Here is a 22284-nt window from a genome sequence, read left to right on the forward strand (position 1 = left end):
TATTTGTGAAAAAAAACTGGTGTGTTACTTTCTACATTGTCTCTGGTCTACAGTGCGTACCAGATTGTGGTGGAAGAAGTGAATCCTCAGCGGACACGACGCCAAGCTTCCTCTGACTGTTATGAGGTGATTATTAATCTGTTCTACATACATGTAACAAGCCATGGTTTTACACCCTATCTATTATGCATGTATTTGTTGGCTAACATACATTTTCATTACAAAATAAGATTCATTTGACAGTAGATTTGGCTCTATATACCATTTGATCTTTTAAAGCAGAGCTGTTATTTGCTCTTCTGTTTAGCTGAATTTACATTGCTTTCTTTCTCTTTCAGTCAGATTTATTGACATATTACCTTTAATGGATATAAATCCTCTTCCCCAGGTTCCAGTTTCCTACCACAGTGCGTCTAGCGGTGGATCTCCATATTATTATGCTGCCCAGCTGTCCCCCAGTAACCTGCCTGAGCCGCTCCCCTTCACTGTGGGAGACAACAAGACCTATCAGGCAAGTCTGTTTACCTGAGCCACATATTCTTTACTGTGTGTAGTGCAGCAAAAGTGAAATTTAACTAAAGTTAAGTAGCACACTGCTCTGCTTATGCCCAGGTGTTGGGTGTTTTGTCCTTAGGGTGGACAGGCTTCTGCCTCAGAGTGTTACTGAGCTTGAAGTGCACAGGGATGTGGTGTTTGTTAAAGATCCTCCTGAGTTTTTCACATACTCTGGCAACATAAGGACAGTGTTGTTCCGTTTATTGAGAACAGACAGAGAGGAAGACAACAATAAACCAATAACACTCTGAGGCAGAAGCCTGTCCACCCCAGGGACAAAACACCCAGTTGTATAGTCTACGCTGTTCAGTGCAGAAAAGAATACACAACACAGCAGAGCCAACTCAGCTCCTCAGATCAGGACTCAGCGGTCCACCTAGACCTAAAGACAAGGGGCACTCATTTAAGGACTGTGATCATCACATTTTGGTCAGAAAAGGCCGATGGTTGTGAAAGAGGAGTGAAAGAAGCCATTTATGTTGACCGCAGCAACTTAACACCTATCCACAGCATGACTTATGTGACCCTAACAACTCACGTGTGACTTCAACGACTCTCTAGGAGCGAACAGCCCCATTAGAAGTTAAATAGCTGAGGCTACCCACTAGTCAGTTAGAAGTGAAGAAACCTATTAGGTAAGGGGTGGAACATCTTCAAGAACCTCAAGCAACTCCAGGTGCTTGAGGTCATATCTCTACGAGCTATATGAGCATATAGCTCGTAGAGATCCGATAACCTGCATGACTGAGAGTCATGGAGTGGATAAACAACTACAGAGCTCACAGAAAACACATACAGTATGCATGTGCCAGATGTCCTTTATTCAGGCAAGTGTAGTAGTTCATGCGAACATGGCAAAATGTTCTGGATTCTGGGTCTAAACAATAAAACACGAACAAAAAAATCTCTTCTATAGTGAAGACCCATCTGTTCATCAAACATAATTGAAATCTGTTAAATAAATAGTGGGAAATCCAGAGAGTTGGACAAGAAATGGTAAATTGTCTTTCTTAAAATTTGGATTTTACACATGGGCAGCAAATGAGATATAAAATGTTAACTTGTTAGCTTTGTTCTGGTAGGAGGTTTTTGTTTACTTTAGACTGACTTAAGACTTAAAGTCTTTGTGCCAAGCTAAGTTACCCGACTGCTGGGCAAAGTTTCATATTTATCATGCAGATATGAGAGTGGTCTCCCTCTTTCTCTTTCTTGGCAAGAAAGCCAATTAATGTATTTCCCAAAAATGTTTAAGTTTACCTTTAACAATATTTGAGACACACTCCTAGCTAACAAACAGAGAAACCAAAGGGACAGAAAACATATCATCTTAAGCAGAGGTAACAAGTAAAATCAGAGCCTATGTTTCACCTCATATAAAGGTGATGATCACTTTCTTTTCATCCTCAGGGTTTCTGGAATCCTCCTCTGGCTCCAAGGAAGAACTACAACATCTACCTTCAAGCTGTGAGCAGCACAGAGCGGGTAAATAAATATTTGTTCATGTGAAGACACACTAAACACACAAAGAACTAACAGCTCTCACCTGCTAGCTGCTATGAGTAAATATAATGTATGCACACATTAAAAGAGACACTAATTAGACTTGAGCTACATTACAGCTTTTGCCTACAAGCAGATATGACTTCTGAAAGTATACGAACTGAACTTAAAGTGCACACGACGCTTCTTAGTTAATGCTACATTTACATTTAGACATTGAGTCATTTAGCAGACACTTTTATCCAAAGCGATAATGCTATAGTGTGTTGTGCTTAGACTTGTGACTCATTGGTCTCTTTGTCTTTTTCTTCAGGAAACAAAGACGCAGTGTCTGAGGCTGGCTACTAAAGGTAAGATCACGCTGCTCGATGCTACTTCCCACCATAAAAAGACCTAATCTCAGTGTTAAGTTGATGATCAGATGCAATTCAAATGGTACAAATTTGCTATATTTTTATATAATTTATATCTGGTCAACTATGCTTACCCTCTGTGGTTAAATTGCTCAGTTAAATGTTGTTTTTAATCTTTTATTGTATTATTATTATTATTATATATTATATTATGTGTGTGTTTGATAGCGAAGAGTCTGTTTCTCTATTAAGAGTTTTACAAATGATGATATAATATTTGTGCATGTTAGAGAGAGAAAACATGTTTATCATGTTACGTGTGTTTGTGTGCACATTTAGCCCCTGTATGAGCGCAGAGTCTAAATGTCAAGTTTTTACTAGCAGCCATATGTTGATAGATTATCAGACTGGTTTTAAATGGTGTGGAGTTAATCCCCGGGCAACCTCGCACAAGTACACACACGCATAAAAACACACACAGCTGCGCGCACACACACACTGTTTTCGGGAAAGATTTTTCGAAATGCAGCTGTAGGATCAGAGTTTAGCTGTGTGGAGTAAGAACAAGGATAAACAGAAAAATACATTACCAAGTTTTCAATGAAATCGACAATCCTGTAAAGTTGTGTGTCCGATGGCATAAAGCTTCAAAGAGCAGTGAGGACACTTTAATGTTTGTTTGACTAGTACTGCAGAACTAGAAGGCAAACAATGTATGAAAGAGGCGGAGCACAGTGGTAGCAAACTATTGATTATCTTCATTATCGATTAACCTGCCGGACATTTTTTCAATTAGTTTTATCAATGAAATGTCAGACAATTGGGTGGAAAAAATGTAATTTAATCATTTCTATAGTGACATTTTCAGATCGCTTAATTTGGCCATCAGTCCAAAAATCAAAGATTTTCATACTTTTATACTGAGAAAAGCAGCAAAATTATCACATTTAAGGAGCTGGAAATTTTTGCCATTTTGGCTTGAAAAGGATTTGAATAGCCAATTAATTTTTTTTGTCGTTTCCTCTACACTCAACAGTCTTAGTCCCACTGCAGTATGGGTATTAGTGTTAAGAAAAGACAAGTTTTGTGCTCCACTGATTGTCCTTGCTTTAACCTTCTGTTGCTGGAGAATCATAAAACTAGACAGTAAAATGGCATAATTTTTAGCACTATAAATGATTACAGAAACAAATCATAATAGTGATTAAGTTGTGTATTTGTATAAAGGTCAATCTAAAGGAGGGCCCTCCTAACTAGTTTGGGTGATAAATACTTAAGCATGTGGTATTGCTCTATATTACATACGTGTACTTAAAAACAAGGGTCAGGTTAAAAATAAATGGAGTTGCTTTTTAAATTCAAATTTCCACGCTCATAAAACAAGGCCTTCCTATTTTTTTAGGTCATACAGTTCAATGTGACCATGTAAGCAGGAAGGCTCAATGGAAGCTGATCCCATGGGACAGATCAAAGGTGTGGGTTCAATCCCTCTTGTGCCTGTAGGGTGTCCTGTTTCCACCCTAAAATAAGAGAAAATGTGGGAAGTTACTGTGTTTCCAGTGTCATCATATTTCAAGAATTGCTGGTGGTTGGTTACTGGAGCAGGTGGTTACTTCACCCAAAAGCAGCTATAAAGAGATGACGCTCGGGCCCTCTTGCCTGAGGAGGTCTGAGTGAAGCTGAAAGACTTTAGAGAGGATTTCAGATTTTTTTAATAAGGGGGAGAAAGACACTAATGGACAGAGAGAGGTCAGACGACTGTCCCCTCCTTTCGCTATCTGTCCCTCTGCATGTGTGTGTGTGTCTGCGTGTGTGTGTGTGTGTGCACTCAACCGTGCGTCCGGGAGGAAGGATTAAGTGATGGTGGTCCTATTAGGTCATCTGGGCTATTGTGTATTGTCATTGCTGCCTCAGGGAGTGTGTGTATGTGTGTGTGTGTTTGTGGCTGTGTGGATAAGTTGTGAGTGTTAGTGTACTGACCTGGATAATTTTTACAGACATTAAGAGCTACCACCGACATTATGAGGTCAAACTCAGGACCCTCTAAAGTTTGTTTTTCTTTTATATAAAGTCTTGTTTGGTACCTCTTTCCTGTGTAATTTTCAAATAATGTCTTGGCCTGACAGTTATAGGACAGTTTTAGAGCTTTTTGTCTCATAAACTCGTATTTAAAAATTGATAAATATCCTTTTCGGTAATGAAAAAAACAATTAAGTGCTGAAAAAACTATGTAATGGAGATACTACTTCTAAATTATCTTAAACATATATTTTTTAATTTCTGTGCCACAGTCTTTTTTTGTTACTTATTCACCCACAGTTGAACAGATATATCTGCAACAAGCTAATATTAGTAATATAACATTTGTCTAACCCTATAAGTAACATTTGCACAAGTAGCAGCTAATAGTAGAATTAAGTCATCATAAAAAAATCATGAAAATGTTATTTCTTTGTCTTCAAGAATATAAAGGTCATGAAGGTCCCATTGAAATGTATATAATAATCTTTGATTCATATAGTATTTTCTGTATTCATGAAGCCAGATAACATGTTCCTTCATTATGATGAACACAGACACTGTAGTTACAATTACACCAGCACCGTCCTGCCGCTGTAAATACTCTGTAGCACACCAAATGTGTATTAATATGCAGTTGAAAGTAGTCCCCAACTATTTCTGCTTGTGTTTGAGTAACATTTACTCAAAACTACAGTGACCAGCTGTTTTTCCAAATCAATCTATGTATTTATGACCTGTTTTTATATGTTTATATCTTCAGTGAGAACTAATGGGCTTAGGGCTAGGTAGGGATGTCAGACAGTACTGAGAGAGAGATTGTTCATTTTGGTCTGTGGAATTTAGAATTATATATATCTATATATATATATCTATATATATATATATAGATATGACGCCTACATTATGCTCCAGTGTAATATTGTTACATAATGATATGGGGTGGGATGGGGACATTTCAAAGACTTAAGTGGCAGAAACATTTTATAACAAAATAATATGTTGAGGTCACAAATATTGAGGGAGATAAAAAAGAGAGAGGGAGATTATGTTTATCTTGTTGATATTTAGCTTTAGAAGTGGATTATTGTTTGATAGATGTATTGCATTATGTTGAGTTTACTGCAAATGTCTTTGTGTTGGATTATTTGGATTATCATAATGCATGATAATGTTCTTACGTTGCAGTATGAACTGTTTCGCTGTTATGAGATCAGATCACTAAGTAGAGCTTAGGAGAATGAAAACAGATGCTCTCTCTCTCTCTTTCTCTCTCTCTGTTGACTGTTGACTCTGCCCATGATCAACAGGCTTTAAACTCCTGTCACAGTGTGCACTCTGCCTGAAACATCATTTGTGAATTATATCCCACACAGATGAAATCAGGGAATTTAGTCAATTCTCTGAAGTCATCAGGAACAGAAATGAGTTTGAGGACGAGTAAAATACAGTGACATGGGTGCAGAGACACTGGACATGTACAGTCAAGCAGCAATTCAAAAGCATTTCCCTATGAGAGCATGATGCCAAGGTTAACCTGAAATACGCTGAAAAGACACAACACAAAACACACAGTCAACTGATCATGTCTTTAATCGTGTATATGTAGTCAGTGTCTGTTTTTCTTTCTAATGGTTTCTTGGAGGTGGAGGCATATGCAGAGAGTTCACAGGTTCAGTACATTTACTACCAGGTGATACAGCAAAATGAATGAGAAGTAGAAATGCTTGAAATTCAGTTGACCCCACTCTATGATAGGGCCAACGGAACATTGTCAGCTCCGACTGATAAACCATTGCTGTCTTTTTACAGGTTTTTATATTTGCTGTGTGTAAGGAAATGTGAAATTGAAAAATTCATTTTTCTTTGGGATATTTTTACAGTGACTTTGGTTTGTGCTTGGGTTTGGTTTTGTCCCGACTGCCTTTGTTATACTTTGTGTTTGGTGCTAATTAGCAAATGTTAGCATGCTAATATGCTGAACCAAGATGGTGAACATGGTAAACTTGTACCTACTTAAGAAGCAGCATGCTAGTCATTTGTCATTGTGAGTGTGTTAGCGTTTAGCTCAAAGCTTCACTACGCCTAAGGTAGCCTAAGAGCTGCTAGCTGGCTGTAGTTTCTTTATGTTGCTAACCCTTCACCTGCTTTATGCCCAGACGTCTACTATAAAACACCCTATCAACACAAACTTTACTTTATTCCATTATTAGATGCTTGGTAGAGGTGACTGTCGGTAGAAGCACTTTTGTTTCAGCAATAATGAAGAATTTACTGTTAATCTTAATATTTCAATGAGCCAAATTAGCTCGTCAAACAAGACTTTCAGCTATATTTGCATCATGACTGATAGTTACCATGGCATTTGTGTTAGCAGTAGTCTGACTTTTCTTTACAAGGAATAATTAGAGTCTTGATATTTACCTGATCTCTGGCACAGGGATGATGAAACCCTCCTATTTGAATGGCTCATCAGGATTTGTTCCTTATCACACTCACCGTTTTCCTGATGCGAGGGCATTTTGTAAAGAAATCTTAAATTTTTCAGAGAAACCTAATGTAATTCCCTGGGGCTGTTAGGCGGCATTCGCTGCCAGCCAGAGGTGACACAGGGTTGCATAAATACGTCAAAATAGTGCCGAGATTTCTATATTATTTGTGTTACAGGTTTTCAGACTGTGCATGGGAGCAACATTTCAGAATTGTGGAGAAGGTCTACTCAGCTTAAGCTTTAGGGTTCCTGGAAAGTTTACTTCAATGGTTTTATTTGAACAGAAACAGAAGGTTTGGTTGAATAGAAACACAATCGCTTTTTGCTTTGTCTTTGTTTGATATCATGCAGCTCTTGACAAAAACTCAGCTATAGGAAAACCCAGATGATAAAGCTTTTGAGGATCATTTCAACTGTCAATGTTTGATTTTCAGTCTCTCAGTTTCTCCTGCTTATTGACAGCTAGAAAAATGTAGCTTGTCAATGAAAAGAAATTTAGTGGAAAATGAATGTTATTGAATACACATGTATTCCCCAGATGGCTGGCAGCTTTGAAAGAAATTGGCTGACAGATTTCTAGCAGCAATGGACACAGGAAAAACAGTACAAGAGCAATAAGCTGGCAACGCTTTAAGTACTTAAGTGAGCAATATCTGAGAGGTTGGCGGGAGATAGTAGGAAGTGTGAATCACAAATTGTAAAAAAAGAAAAAAAATCAACTTTTCACATCCTTAATTCTTCTTTTACATTTCTCTAGCATTTATACATGATGCTATTTTTCATTTGTTTCTGCTGAGATGTTCCTTTAATGTAATTTAGCAGCTTTTCTCTGAAGTGTGCAGTCTAAAATAAACATAACATTTCCTAAATATATCCATGTATGGGGTATATTTAATGGTTGTTTTCATTTGTGCATCTCGTGGGAACTTCAATCTTTTATAAATCACAATCCATAAGGACCTTTTCCTGTGAATTTGATAATTCTGTGCGCTCCTGATACCACAGAATAATCAATAATTACTTTAAAATTCCAGCAGTTTGAGCTGATATCCTGTTAGAGCCACAGTGGTAATGTTTTTTTTAATCATCGTTATGTTGTAGGTGCTACAGAGGAGCCAGAAGTCATTCCTGACCCCGCCAAACAGACGGATCGGGTGGTAAAGATCGCTGGGATCAGTGCTGGTGTTCTTGTCTTTATTCTGCTGGTGTTGGTAGCCATCCTATTGGTCAAGAAGAGGTGAGTGATAAGACCTAATCGTGAGCACTAAAGCAGCGTTAATGAAGAGTCGACAAAGAGCGCAAATATTACATGAACAATACTTCATGTACACACCAACACGCATGCAGATGCAAGAACACACAGACACAAATGTGCACCTGAATCCATTCTCTTGTTGTGTGTTGGTATTTGCTGTAGTAACACCATCCTCCATTCATCCACCATTAACGTTGATCTCCCCTCAGAACCAGTTTGATCACTTCCTGGTGCTCTGGTTGCTCTGTTTCTAAGGCCCTTATTAGCTGAAAGCTTGTTTTCCAAAATGAGAAACCTCGCTGCCTTGCTGTGGTGTGGTTAAGTGCAAGAAAGATCTGAGGTCATGTTTTTTTTTTTTTTTGTACACTGCAGCTGTTGAATCAAACTAGACAAAATAACCACACAGAACAGCTGACTCCATTGTGATCCTCAGATCCTCAAGCAGAAGATCAAGTAACTTTCCGAGATTAGTGGGTTACACAAACACATCACAGGCATAAAACTATCTAATAGAAAACTATAGCCACGGGTGCACACACATGTCCCCCTGCATTTTATTACCTTTGCTTCACACAAGAATTCAAAAGCAATGCTTTCTCATTTATTGCAATGTGTTGAACAAGACTTCACACTTGAAATGGGTTTGTGCTGGCATAATTCAGCCTTTTTTAGAGAAAAGAAAAGACAGAAAAAAAGTGAACATGAAGACTGACAGAATATTTCAAAATCATTGTCTCTCATTCTCTACTCGTAGCGTTCAGCGATGTCAGAGTTGGTCCTGGTGTCACTGCAACGTTTTGGCCTCTGTCGTGTTCATTTGGTACAGGGCTCCACCATGTGGTGGCTAAACACAGCTGCAGCTCTAAACAGCAGCTGAATCACAGGTCTGCTTTGCATTAGAAGCTGTTTTCAGACAACAGTGTGAAAATAACTCAGCTTTACAAACATGGTAGTCTTATTCTCATGAATTATTTCTGTACATTATGATGACATTTTCATCTGAGAGTATTTTACAGTTGAAGATGAGGGGTATTGTCCTATTTCTATAATAAATTGGTATGACTGTTGTTTTTCTTTGAAACCCCAATAGTTGTTTGGTGTCATTAAGCTATTTTATGCACCTCCATATCTAAGAGTATACAAACATCATCAGAGACACCACAAAGGAGTTCGCCGTGACTTATTGGAATTGTCTATAAAGCTGTTAAAGGAAAATGCACATTTATAACTCTTGTACATGAATGTGCTTGTGTGCAGTAATTAATTGCTACTAAACATGGCTCTTGTCATGACCTTTCAGTTAAAATCTGGTCATCCAGAAATGTAAGTGTCTCATTAAAAAGAGAATGATTAGGACTTTAATTCAGATACATTCATTTCAAGTGTTTTATACCACAATTTAAAAAGCATCGACTCAAATAGTTTGGTATGTTCATTGACCACCATGTAACTTGGACATGTTACAAGAAATTAAACTTAATCATCATGAACTTAAGAAGATGTCTCTGTCAGGAAATGTTGTCCAGGATTTCCTCTGAACACTGAGGTATTGCATCTTGCCAGAGGCTTTAGAGAGCAACCAGGAAAACAGTCTCTCAGTTACAACCAATCATGACTCACTCAGTAAATCAAAAACAATTAGAGACATTAAATTACAATCAGTAATGAACTCTCATCTCTGAAGATCTTTGCTCCTACAGCCCCTGACCTGCATATTTTTATTCTAATGCTCGTAATGAATTCATGTGATCCAGCTTCCGTGCTGCCGTTTTAGTGTCAAAGTGTAATTGTTAATGACAACCAGTGGCCTGATTACTGTAACATGTTTTACTGAACATTATCTGTCCCTTGAGGATTTTAGGCCTTTTGATAATAGGAAATTGGTCCAAATTGAAAGATAATGCATTTTTAGGAGGTAACTGTTGTGCACGACTCTGTATTCAGCTGAATTCAGTGTCTGTTGTTGTTCTGCAACCAACCTTTCGCCAGTTCAATTCACATTCATGCATCTGGACCAAAGGCAACATCTGATAAATGTTAGCACTTGATCACTACTATGTTCAGGTGGCTAAAACATTGTGTAAAATGTTGTTCTTATATTATACTTTTGTTAGATTTTTTGTTTAATTTATGAGAACATAAGAAATTGTGCAGCAACAAACATTGATCAATCATGACAGATGTTTCCAGATGAAATAACATATTTGTATATCTCTGCATGAGATGGAAAATTACCTTTGAGCAACTTCAAGCGAGTTCTGAAGTTACAGATTGTTTTGAGTTCTGACATCATCTGTGTTAAAAAACAGAAGTTCATTCAGACATTTTTTGACTGATTTGTAGCTAAAGTATCATGACTGATACAACTTTTCTGACTCAGAAAATGTTCTGAGTCTTATGAAAAGATTTGTGGTTTTATGTCACCCTCATGAGCAAGAAGTTACATTACTTAGTAGTTTTCTTTTCCATAAAGGTTTCTGGGGAGATCAATCTTCATTGTCATTGAACCTTTACAACTGAACAATACTGCATCTTTAAAATAGTGGGACATGATGACATCGCTATGACATCATGCTTGCTTTACAGGAAGCGAGCTGCGTGGTGTTGCAGATCAGATAGCTTTGTTTCAGCTCTGTTAGGTGTCAGTAAAAGTGATTAGGGCTAAATCTCTAATTAGGGTTGTCCAGTTACAGTAAATGCAGCTCAAAAATATTGCATGATTATTTTAAACACAGCACTCCCAGAAGTAAAGGAAAGACAGACTGCATGTTGATAGGTTAATACTGATAGTTTGTTGTTATTTTAGTAATAGTTTCATAATTCTCGTAGCTTGTTTTGTAGTATTTATTTAGCATTAGACTTGAGTTTTCTAAAGAAACAGGGCCCATAGTAATTATAACAACCCCTTGCATGACCCTCAAGTTGTAGCAATCAAAAGGTGTTTTCTTCTGTTTCTGTTGTTGCTGGTTGGGACAGGACAGTATTGTCCTAATTTGCATATTCATGACCCTTGTGTCTCATTCTTTGCTTTCTGATTGGCTCACAACCCCCAGGAGGACCTACTATTCATACTCTTATTACCTGTAAGTAAACAATCAATCAACAATCAGCTCACCCAGCTGCTGTTATCTTATTGGGCGAATTATTAGTGGCTAGTTGTTGTTATTTTTAAAGATGCAGTATACTTTTTTCAAGACAAAACACATTTTCAGCTCTGACCAACCAGCCAAAGCCATCCTCATTGATGCCTTGCCAGGGTGGGGGTTAATTCACTTTCATGTCAGTCAGTTCAGGATTTTCCTTATTTCCAACATTTTTATTCATTTGAAATATTAAAAATGTTTTTTTATCTAGAGAATGTTGATGGTTTACTGTTTAAAAATAAAACGGCAAATGAACGAATGCTGAATCAGTAGCAAATTAAATGTCAGCTCCTATTAAAGGGACTGAACTGACAGTGAATTGACCTCAGCCCCGGTTTCCTCTACATGCTCCAAAGTTGCTCTGAAGCAGGCTCATGAAGGCCAAAGTTGGCCATAAACCAGAACAAAGTGGACGACACAGGCCTAAGCGTGTTATTTGAAAAAAGAATGCTGCACTTGTGACTTGTAGCTCTTTGTGTGCATGTAGTCATGTGATCATCCATCCGCCCATCAAGTCACAGGTATCATGGTAACTCTGCTACACGTGCTCAGTGTGTCTCCTCTGTCATTGGATCTGAATCAGTCGACTTCCTTTTTGGGACACGTGGTCTCTGATTTTGTGTTGGTAGTTCTTATGATGGTTTTTCTTTTATTTTGGGTACTTCCCTCTCTGCTCTGCATCCTGTTGTCTCTCACTGACTGTGACCAAAGTAGATCCCGAAACTTGCACTTTTGATTTAGCAGTAACAAAAACATAGAATAATAGATTAATTTTGACACTGATTCATCACCAGTTTCAAAATTTACCAAATACAGAATTATTTCCAGCAATGTGTACAATATATAAGTAAAAATATTCATCATGCAGAACATTATATTATTATTAATGCATTAATATCTAATCTGTACTTAAATCCTGTAAATAGAGATCCATACTAGTTCTGGTCACACCCATGTGTTTATCTATGTTTCTTTGTCCCCCTTCTGTACAGTATGTACAGTACACAGCATATGGTGGTTTATAATTTAAACTTCTCTCCTGTCTTCTTCTGTTTTCTGTTAGACAAACCAATAGCACACACACAAACACCCACACAAACAGCTACACTTGGTCAGCGGTTAAATCTATGTTCCTACTGAGTGTGAGTGTGTATATGCGGTCTTAGAGGTGGAGTTGGTGTTTTTTGGGGTCAAGAGGTAAAAAAAAAAACAAAACAGCATGCATTCTGTCTGGGAAAAGTCAGAGCCGTACATTATATCAGTTTGGCAACTTTCAGAAATGGATTTCTTTATCAATCCTCTGGGTTCATCAGCTGCAGTCATGTTGTGTCCCAGAAATTCTGGACTGAAATTTGCTAACAAGTAAGGAACTAACTTTTCCTGAGCATAAAAACACAATGATTGTTTGTCCACTGGTAGAGATGTTGTCTTTACTGATTTATATCTATGGCTCTGGGTACATGTTGTTCCTGCATGCCCTGTCATGCTCGAAATATGAAGTCCTCTACAGTGATTTTTCCTGGGATCTTACGGATTGCACACACTGAGAGAGTTAAACCTGAAAAGGATACCATGATGTTTAGATTTTATGACATGACCTCCAGTCCTACTACTCCTTTGATGGTACTTTGGTTAGTAAATGGTTTCCCCTGGGCTACTATAGAGCACAAGTCATTCCCCTGCTGTTGTTTTAATGGGATTTTTCCTATCTTTGCTGTCGGATGAAAACCAAATATTTCATATTGTGGTGATTTTCTTTTCTCTTTTTGTTTTTCTTTCTTTGTGTTTTTATTAACCTCACTGAAAGCTTTGATTCTGATAAAGCAGAAATCATTTAAATCATTTAAATGACAAAAATCAGGAGTTTCAGGCAACTAAGAATTGAGTTTACAATAAAACTTGGTGACTTTCATCTGACAGCTCATCTATGGTACCAAGTTTGATAACAGGTTTTCCCTTTGCTACTTGTGTGTAGGTCATAGGCCACTTCCCTGGTCTGAATTAGATGCTATTTTCCCTTTGTTCCCATAGCTGAGCCTGTTTAATGCTGCCATTTACAAACAAGCCTGTCCTCTACCTTCCTTGCTTGTTCTCTCCTCTTTCCTTCCTCTCTTTTTCTCTTCTCCCGACCTTTCTTCTTTTCTCCTGTTTTCTTTCTTATTGGTTCTAACCTCTGCATCTTAAATCAGAGGCCTGCAGCCCCCATCCAAGCTACTGTTACCAAAAACAGACCTAAAGGCTCAAATTCACTACACTTGAAGATTTGAACATTTATTCCATGCAAGACAAAGCAAAGTGGCGCTGTGGTCTGCAGGCTAGCTGATCTCTGTGTATTTGTTTTTAAGATGCCTGACTGTGTCTGTTTCTGCCCCTGACAGGAAACTGGCTAAAAAACGTAAAGACGCCATCGGAACGACACGGCAGGAGATGACACACATGGTGAACGCCATGGACCGCAGCTATGCTGACCAGAGCACTCTGCATGGTGAAGACCCGATGGCTGTGACGTTTATGGACTCACACAACTACAACAACAGATGTAGGTTCTTGAGGAAGACTACTATTTTTATCATTTTAAACCTTTTAAAGTATGCCATCCCACCCATGGGATACATGATAGATACTTGCCTTGGTAGTGCTGCTTTACGTGTGGTTCTCTGTACTGGACTCAGTCTTTACACAACATTGACAAATGACGCTTTGTTTGAAAGCTCTAAGTCTCCTGATTCTGTGCAAATCATTTTAGGATCCCTGTATCACTGCAACAGCTGTTCACACAGAATTGGTTCCGACTTGTGGTAATGGCTGCAAAGTGTTTTCCACACAAAAGCTGCAACTACAGGCCCCATATGATATGAAACAGAGAAAGGCAGCAAATCCTCACATACAAGAAGCTGGAACTAGGTTATGTTTCATATTTTTGCCTGGAAAATTCATAAAATGATGAATAATTTATCAAAATGGTTGCTGATCAGAACAGCTGCTGATTAACTAGTCTATCGATCATCTAAATCAATTAATCGACCAATAATCTCAGTTCTAGAAATAGCAACTGAAGAATCGATTCAGCCTGATGAGTTTTTCAGTTTGAAAATCAGAAACAAAAACCAGCCAGAGTGCAGTAAGGTTATATGTTCCTGTCTGATGTGCAAAGAAGTGGTTTTAAATTATTTTTGTCTCAAGTTAAAAAATGAATGCTTTTATCACACTGAGCAAAGAAACAACTTTGGAATGGTTTTAACTGGAGAATGTCCAGTGCATCAGAGGTCAGACACTCTGGGTCCTCATCTATGTTTGAGTAATGCTGAAATTGAGAGCGTTTCCTGACCATGTGTCCTATTACAGTGCCCAACGATCCTCTGGTTCCTACTGCTGTGTTAGGTGAGATGTCTAGCATGGTTGGATATATCACATCTATCACCAATTAATGCCCTGTAGTGATCACCCATCATCGTCATGAAATCCCCGTGCTTGTAGCCCTGTCCTGTTCGTCCCTGTGCGTCATTACATAGGTCCCACATGGTCAAAGCCTCCACCACATCCTGTAGTGTCCCGTGCTTTGACCTCTGACATTAATGTTTGTGTGGGTGGATAGTTTGGCCTGTTTGAAGTTTGTGTACCAAGCTGTTCCAGCCTTATGTACAACTAGAAGTGCTAAACATTTAACAAAGGTAACAGAAAGGTGTTACCATAAATAGGGAAGCATTAACTCTACAATCAGTAAACTGAAGTGAACAAAATTAAAAAGAAATACAGCAAAAATACAAAGTGGAATTTAAGATTTGATTCAAAGGCAATATGTGTATGAAATTGATTAGAATATGTAAGTATAGCTAAACTCTGTCTTCATCTTTTATCTTTGTTTGCCACTCTCTGCTAACTTTCTGTGTAAAACAAGCCCGGTACGAACAACTCCAACAGCCAAGCACTTCATCTGTCATGCTGTGTTTTCCCTAGGTTCACTCATTCCCAATCCCAGCCATGGATTCTGTTTCCTACTGAGCGTTATTGATATTCACAGTAATTACCATCATTCTCCCTCAGAGACCTCATTATTTCCAGAGTTTTGAGTTGTTTTAAGGCGTGCCATCTCCTGTCCCAACGAGAGAAACTGGAGCTTAAAAGGAGGAAGACAATTTGTCACATTGCCGCATGAAAATGAGTGCCGATAAAATCTGTGACATCAAGTGACAGTGAACAACTTAGTGCCTACAGCTCTGTGTCTTTGGCAGACGTGTTGTCTGTGCTCTGGATCTAGAAGTCTGCTTGAGTATCGACCATCTGTGTTATTCCCTAGGCTTGTTTTGTTGCTGATGCCCCAGTCTGAGTGTCTGAATCGTGAAAGCTGTAGTTTTGCCAAGTTGGGATGTTTCTCCAGCTCCAGTGCTGCACTGCAATGTGTTTATCTTTAGTTTAGTCTAGTGTTGGCACTGCAGCCTGATGTGGAGCTCAAACATATCCTTAAGGCTTCTAAAATCCACAACTGTGTTAATGAACTGTTTCATAGCCTCTAATTTGGAGTGAAGGCTGCAGTTACAATCTGTCCCAGCCAATCACATCACAGAGCGAGGAGAAGTAGCAAGAAGTAACGAATTATGAGGCAGTGTCGGGTCAAGTTTACCGTTAATTGGCCTGACGAGGGCTTAACAAACCTTTAACAATCATTAATGAGCGAACGTGTCCTCAGAGCAGAGAAAAGCATCAGTTGGATGAAATAAACAGTGTCAGTTAATAAACAGTGGTGAAGATGAAATTAGTCAGTTGTGCTGCAACCTTAAGCTACTCCATTATACTACCCGTCAGTCTGTACATTAATACTGCCAGCTCATATTATCCTCCGCAGCACAAAAATTTTCACCTGGAAATTCTGCGACAAATTGAACCTTTAATTACCTGTAACTGAAATACTTCTCCTATGATCTAATTTCTCAAATGCAAAGTTAATTATATCCAAAGGCTATTCTCATAATTAAATCTGTTCCTTTGTTAATGTTGGTAATGTTTCTTAATATTGAATTTTACCAATTACTTTTACAATTAAAATTGGCATGGAAGGTGTAGAAAGCTTGTAATAGTAAAGTGTAATAGACATTTGAGGCAGCAGCGACTGAAACTAGTAACGTAGTTGCAAATACCAGTGAATGATACCACTAGAGGGCATCGCTGTAGACTTTAGGGCTCATTTTAAGTTGGTGATGGTCATGCTCCATTGTTTTGAGACATTTTTTTAAATCATCCATTATGTATAAACCTTTGTGCTCTTTGTAGATGGGTTAAAGTGGTCAAACTAAACCTGTGGCCATGTTTAGAGCCAGACTAACAAATCCTCTTAAACTGCAGTCTGACTAAACCTTTTTGCTCTTTTCTTTTCCTGCTGCTTTGACTTGTAGTTCCAATCACAGGTGAGTATAAACAGAGACAACAAACTGACAAATGGTTTGTTTGGTTTTTGGGAAAATGCAGGATTTTCTTATGATAATAAATCAGCGGCAGAAGCTTTTACTGATTTTGGGAAGACAAAAAAAGGCTTATGTGTACATCCATGTACCCAACCAAACAAGTGTTATTTCGAGGGTACTCATCACCAGGTGTACTTTACTTACAGCTTACAGAGAGCCTTAGAAAGCCTCTAATTGTAAAAGAACAATGTTGGTAAATGAATAAACAATCAAGCAAACAAGTCAAAAGTTTGGTAAATTAGCAATTAACCTGAACTGATTCCCCCCCTTCTTCTAGATGAAAACCACAGTGGCTCTGCAGCAGAGAACAGCAGGCTTCTGGATGTTCCTCGGTATCACTGTGAGGGAACTGAATCTCCTTATCAGACAGGACAGCTCCACCCTGCTATCCGAGTGGCCGACCTCCTGCAGCACATCAACCTAATGAAAACATCTGACAGCTACGGCTTTAAGGAGGAGTATGAAGTAAGATTATTAATATCAGTACTTTTATTACCAGTCAATAGGAATAGCAAAGAATGATATTAATAGTACTAGAAATGTAAATTTGGCTTTTCAACAAATGTATTGTGTGTAAATCTGTGATGCTTGGCTTAATGTTAAAATGATAAAATTACCATTATATTTCAATTGCTGGGGCATTTGAGGGCATTTGAGGACATTTTCTGCCTCATTGACCAAACAGTCAAAGTGCAAAAACCCTTGTTAAGGCTGCCCCTTGTTTTAGTATCTATTAACTATTATCTAACTACTAATGAAAAAGAAACACCAGAGAAAAAACATAATTTAAGCCCTTCTTTCCCCTCAGTAGTGTTATCTGAGGATCCATGACGTGTAATTTTCTTTCCTCTTTTCCCGTGTGTTGTTGGTGATACAGAGCTTCTTTGAGGGCCAATCGGCCTCCTGGGATGTGGCCAAGAAGGAGCAGAACCGCACCAAGAACCGCTATGGGAACATAATAGCATGTAAGCAAGCAAGTTTTATTTCAATATTTATTATTATTATTACTATTACTATTATTATTATTATTATTAGAGGTATACAATCAAGACAAGACCAAAGAAAACAAAAGATACTTGTGTACTGATTTGGCTTCTATGAGAATTTGTGAGAGGCTGCTCCACAGTCAATGTGCAATAACTGCACAAGCACAGTCACCTTTAGTTTCCAGCCTTTACCTTGGAACAGCCATTAATCTCTGCTCAGAGGAACTGAAGTGCTCCCCTGTGTGCTGCCATTTCCTGAGACTCAGAAGTGCAGAGTAAACTTTGGGCAACACTTTAATGATCTTAGTTCACTCTTGCAGACCACAGAGTCCTAGTTATGTTGCACTATTGCCTGAAAATGTTGGACCATGACCATGTTGTAGGATAATTTTCTCTGACAAATCTTTCTCTTTGCCTTCCTCTCCGTGTTACTTTCTCTCTCTTTGGCTTTCTCCTTTGCTCTTCATCTCCCCCACACTGTTCCCCTGTGTATTTCTTTAGATGACCATTCAAGGGTTATTCTCCAGCCCATAGAAGACGACCCCTCCTCTGACTACATCAACGCCAACTACATCGATGTAAGTGGAAACGCATCGAATGCTACTATTGGCTCCCAACGAAACCAACGAAACCACACTCCCTCGCTCGTATGTCAGGCCTCTATACCTTTATTGCGTCTACTAGTCATCCATCGTACCATCTTACACATCCAGCCACCCGAAAACACATCATACATACAGCACGTGTCTTTCTCAGGTGTCAGTCCTGCTGTCCTTCTCCCAAGTCTGTCCATTTATTCATCAGTTTTAAAGAAATGCAAGTGACAACCATATGTTGCTAAGATGAGGTGTTATTTTATTGTAATGGGACTCTCTTAGAGAGACAGTTAACTGGCTGCTGTAGCAAGCAGCAGGGGAAACAGAAAGTCTGGCTCAGGCCCAAAGGTAACAAAGCACCTCTAAAGCTCACTGATTAACATTTCATATCTTGTTTGTCTAATCTACAAAATAATGTGACTCCAGAAATAAACTGTGCATGGCCAAAAAATACCAGCATTAGCAATTCAGATTAAAAAAAACAAGATACAGCATGTTAATAGTAGGCTTCTGAGATGCTGGTTGGTGGTTTTCTTATCTTTGGACGGAATCAGACAAGCTGTTTCTCCCTGGTTCCACTCTTTATGTTAAGCTAAGATAAGCTGTTTCATATTTAACATACAGACAAGAGAGTGGTGTCTTCTCTTCTCATCTAACTCTTAGCAAATAAGAGCATTTCCTTTAAGTTGCTGCATTTACTGTAGACTTCAGTGCACCCATCTTTTATCTGTACTGTCCATCCATTCATTCATTTCATATACACACCATTCATTAGCCATCTCTTTTATTTAACTGTCTCTCCATAAGTTCATGTAAATACCCATCTATCATCTTTCGTCATCTCCACTGTCACCTTTGCAACAATCATCTGCATGTTAGTCTTTCAAATTGTGCTTTTTGTAATGCTTGTATGCTTATAACATGTTCTATATTATCATTAACTGCCATTACAACTATTACATGCATGCTATTGCTCACATTAAGCTAGAATTAGAATAAATAGATTGGACACTCCCTGGTATAGCCATCCAACACCTGATGGTATTGCTATAGTTAAATGGTTGAACTGTACTGAACATAAGTTGTAGTGTCCCTTGACAAAGAAAGCTGGAATTTAAGCAACAATACTTTATTTTGTAGCTTAATGAAATACCTCAATGTGCCTTGGCTGTGAGTTGGTCACACAACATGAGGAAGTGTCCTTTCTTTTCAGTCTAATTCTACGTTTTCTTAGTTTTGGGGTTTTTTTATTTCTGCATGTTCTGTTAAACTCCCATTATGTCAATGCAACTTTTCTTTTTCTGATTGACACTCACTGACATTGTTGTGCTTTCTTTCTTTCTATCTTTCTTTCTTTCTTTCTTTCTTTCTTCCACTCGTTCTTTCTGCCTGTGGCTTGGGCTATAGATTTGGCTGTACAGGGATGTAAGTATCACTGTGGATTCTTTCATTCATGCCCCTCAACTTTTACACCTTTTCACTTACGCTATCTATTCATACACTCGTCCTTACATGCATCGCGTCACGGTGTATGTACATTTTCAGTTGCTGGGGCCTCTGCTGCATGAGATATTTCACTCCATCCTGCCCTCAGTCTTCCTTACATCTCACTGTGAGCTGTACATTTGCTGTTTTTGACTTATTGCCATCAGGAAATTCCTTTCAGTGGTTTTCATAGGTCTTTGAACACATGACAGTTGTTGTAAAGGTCGTAGGTATCAGTGCGTAGTCATCTGCAGATTTGGGCTGGGCTGTACCATGGGAATAACTTTGCAGCTTCATTTTGATTATTCAGAAATGTCAAGTATTACTGCTGTCAAACCGCATCACCGTGATGAAAGGACCAACTTTCCTAACTCTGTAACAAATTAAAAAAAAATACAGTGTAGCTCAACATGTCACCACAAAAAGAATATTTCTCTTTACTTTACTGTAAACATCGTGGAGATGCTTCGTTCGTCAGAGCAAGTTTAGTTTTGACACTTATAATGTTGCACTGCAGATGTTTCCAAGTGGGATGAGAGTCTCTGTTTTTTAACATGAAACATACACTTTTGATGCATATTGAGTTGTTGTGTTATGGTGTTGTGTTTTCAGGGCTACCAGAGACCAAGTCACTACATTGCTACTCAAGGTAAAACACTACAACACTGCCAATCACATGCCAGAACAAACGCTACATAGCTGCTGTCAAACAGGGTGTTACAAATAATAACACTATTTTCTTCTTACGTCTTTGTGTGTCTGTGTGCAGGTCCTGTTCATGAGACAGTGTACGACTTCTGGAGGATGGTGTGGCAGGAACAGTCTGCCTGTATCGTCATGGTAACCAATCTGGTAGAGGTTGGAAGGGTAAGTTGCTGTTTTTAAGTGAGCATGACACTCCTCCAGCACTCATAGTTTTATTTTCTTACGCTTTGACATTTTGTACCAGATGGATGTCTAGATAAAAAAAAAAAAAAAGAAATGTTCATCAGACAAGAAAATGTATGTAACATTCTAAAGTAGCTTCAGCATGTCAGCAAAATACTCTTCAAGCATTTTATTGTTTGGTAGTGTTGATGTCAGTTCAAGTTGTGTTACTGCAAAAAATGTAGATGAGTTGACAGGTGCAAAGGAGCTAGTGGGACACCTCTGCTGTCCTGCTGTTTAGGGCTATCTGTGATATTTAGGGCTATGTCTGCCACTTGATCCAGGACTTTGAACCGTTTTTTTTAATAAAAATCCTTATACTGTATTTGATTCAATAATAATCTCGAGTTTTATTTTCAACAGGTCAAGTGCTATAAGTATTGGCCAGACGATGCAGAGGTGTACGGAGACTTCAAGGTGACTTTTGTGGAGGTTGAACCTCTTGCTGAATATGTGGTTCGCACATTTACACTGGAGAGGGTGAGTGATACTTTTTCACAGTTTACGTTTGGCATAATGTCTCTGTTAAATATAATTTGAACAATTTTTATTTATTGTGTGCCATTTACAGTACTGCAAAATTCTTAGCTATATTTGTTTATTCTCAGTGGTTGTTAACCATCATTAAAACTTGGTTGCAGTGGGATGTGCAGTATATCAATCAGTTAATAGCTACATTCACTGAGTCAACAAAATAAAATATGTATGTAACCCAAAGATGTTTTTTGTCTTCATTCAGCGTGGTTTCAACGAGGTGCGGGAGGTCAAGCAGTTCCACTTCACAGGCTGGCCTGATCACGGAGTCCCATACCACGCCACAGGACTTCTTTCCTTCATCCGCAGAGTTAAAATCTCCAATCCACCCTCTGCTGGGCCAATTGTGGTCCACTGCAGGTATAAATATAGTACATGCAGACCAATATGTATGCTACCACATATGATTAATAATGCCTTTAGATCAGAGATATACACACATACATAGTCATACATGTATTCTGTGTCTGCAGTGCTGGAGCAGGGCGCACAGGATGTTTCATAGTCATCGACATCATGTTGGACATGGCAGAGAGAGAAGGAGTGGTTGACATCTACAACTGTGTGAAGGCTCTTCGCTCCAGGAGGATCAACATGGTACAGACTGAGGTGACTGCATTACCCATCCTCCATCTGCATCCACGTCTTAGAATATACTCAGTAAACCCTCACTGTAAGACTCGGCCATCAGCATGGTGCAGGCTGAAGTGACTGCACTGAGCCATGTATCTGCCACATATTCATAAACATGTCATCCCACTACAGAATCACATCTTACGCACAATTTAATGTAGTATAGATCTCATGGTGAGAATAATATCATGACCTGGACAAAGGTGAAATTCATCCTTATTCATTAAGCCACTTTTTTTTTAAGCATTTGAAAATATCCTAGTTTGGCAACATCCAGTGGTGGGATGAAAAATTACACCTCCATCCCACAGTGTTTCAGCAGAGCTGACATGATCCTCAGTCAACACT

At 38.6% G+C, this 22284-nt stretch overlaps 1 protein-coding gene across 10 annotated transcripts in view; it reads left to right on the forward strand.

Moving 5' to 3' along the window:
- The window catches only part of ptprk (protein tyrosine phosphatase receptor type K), a 109313-nt gene that overhangs the window by 80101 nt on the left and 6928 nt on the right, over positions 1 to 22284 (forward strand). For 2 of the 10 annotated variants that reach the window (XM_071467234.1, XM_071467233.1), the window contains 14 exons: positions 54 to 126; positions 389 to 511; positions 1963 to 2037; positions 2369 to 2405; positions 8020 to 8155; positions 13695 to 13855; positions 17053 to 17240; positions 17653 to 17740; positions 18263 to 18339; positions 20455 to 20491; positions 20612 to 20709; positions 21133 to 21249; positions 21509 to 21663; positions 21777 to 21912. In XM_071467234.1, coding sequence (XP_071323335.1) covers positions 54 to 126; positions 389 to 511; positions 1963 to 2037; positions 2369 to 2405; positions 8020 to 8155; positions 13695 to 13855; positions 17053 to 17240; positions 17653 to 17740; positions 18263 to 18339; positions 20455 to 20491; positions 20612 to 20709; positions 21133 to 21249; positions 21509 to 21663; positions 21777 to 21912 — 1501 coding nt within the window. Of the gene's footprint in view, positions 1 to 53; positions 127 to 388; positions 512 to 1962; positions 2038 to 2368; positions 2406 to 8019; positions 8156 to 11226; positions 11257 to 13694; positions 13856 to 17052; positions 17241 to 17640; positions 17741 to 18262; positions 18409 to 19764; positions 19783 to 20454; positions 20492 to 20611; positions 20710 to 21132; positions 21250 to 21508; positions 21664 to 21776; positions 21913 to 22284 lie in introns of all 10 variants that reach the window. The other 8 variants (XM_071467228.1, XM_071467226.1, XM_071467229.1 and 5 more) reach the window with 8 other exon arrangements.

This window comes from Trachinotus anak, unplaced genomic scaffold (assembly GCF_046630095.1).
Source record: "Trachinotus anak isolate AG129_WGS33_773 ecotype Australia unplaced genomic scaffold, CSIRO_AGI_Tana_v1 ptg000031l, whole genome shotgun sequence".
NCBI classification, from domain to species: domain Eukaryota; kingdom Metazoa; phylum Chordata; class Actinopteri; order Carangiformes; family Carangidae; genus Trachinotus; species Trachinotus anak.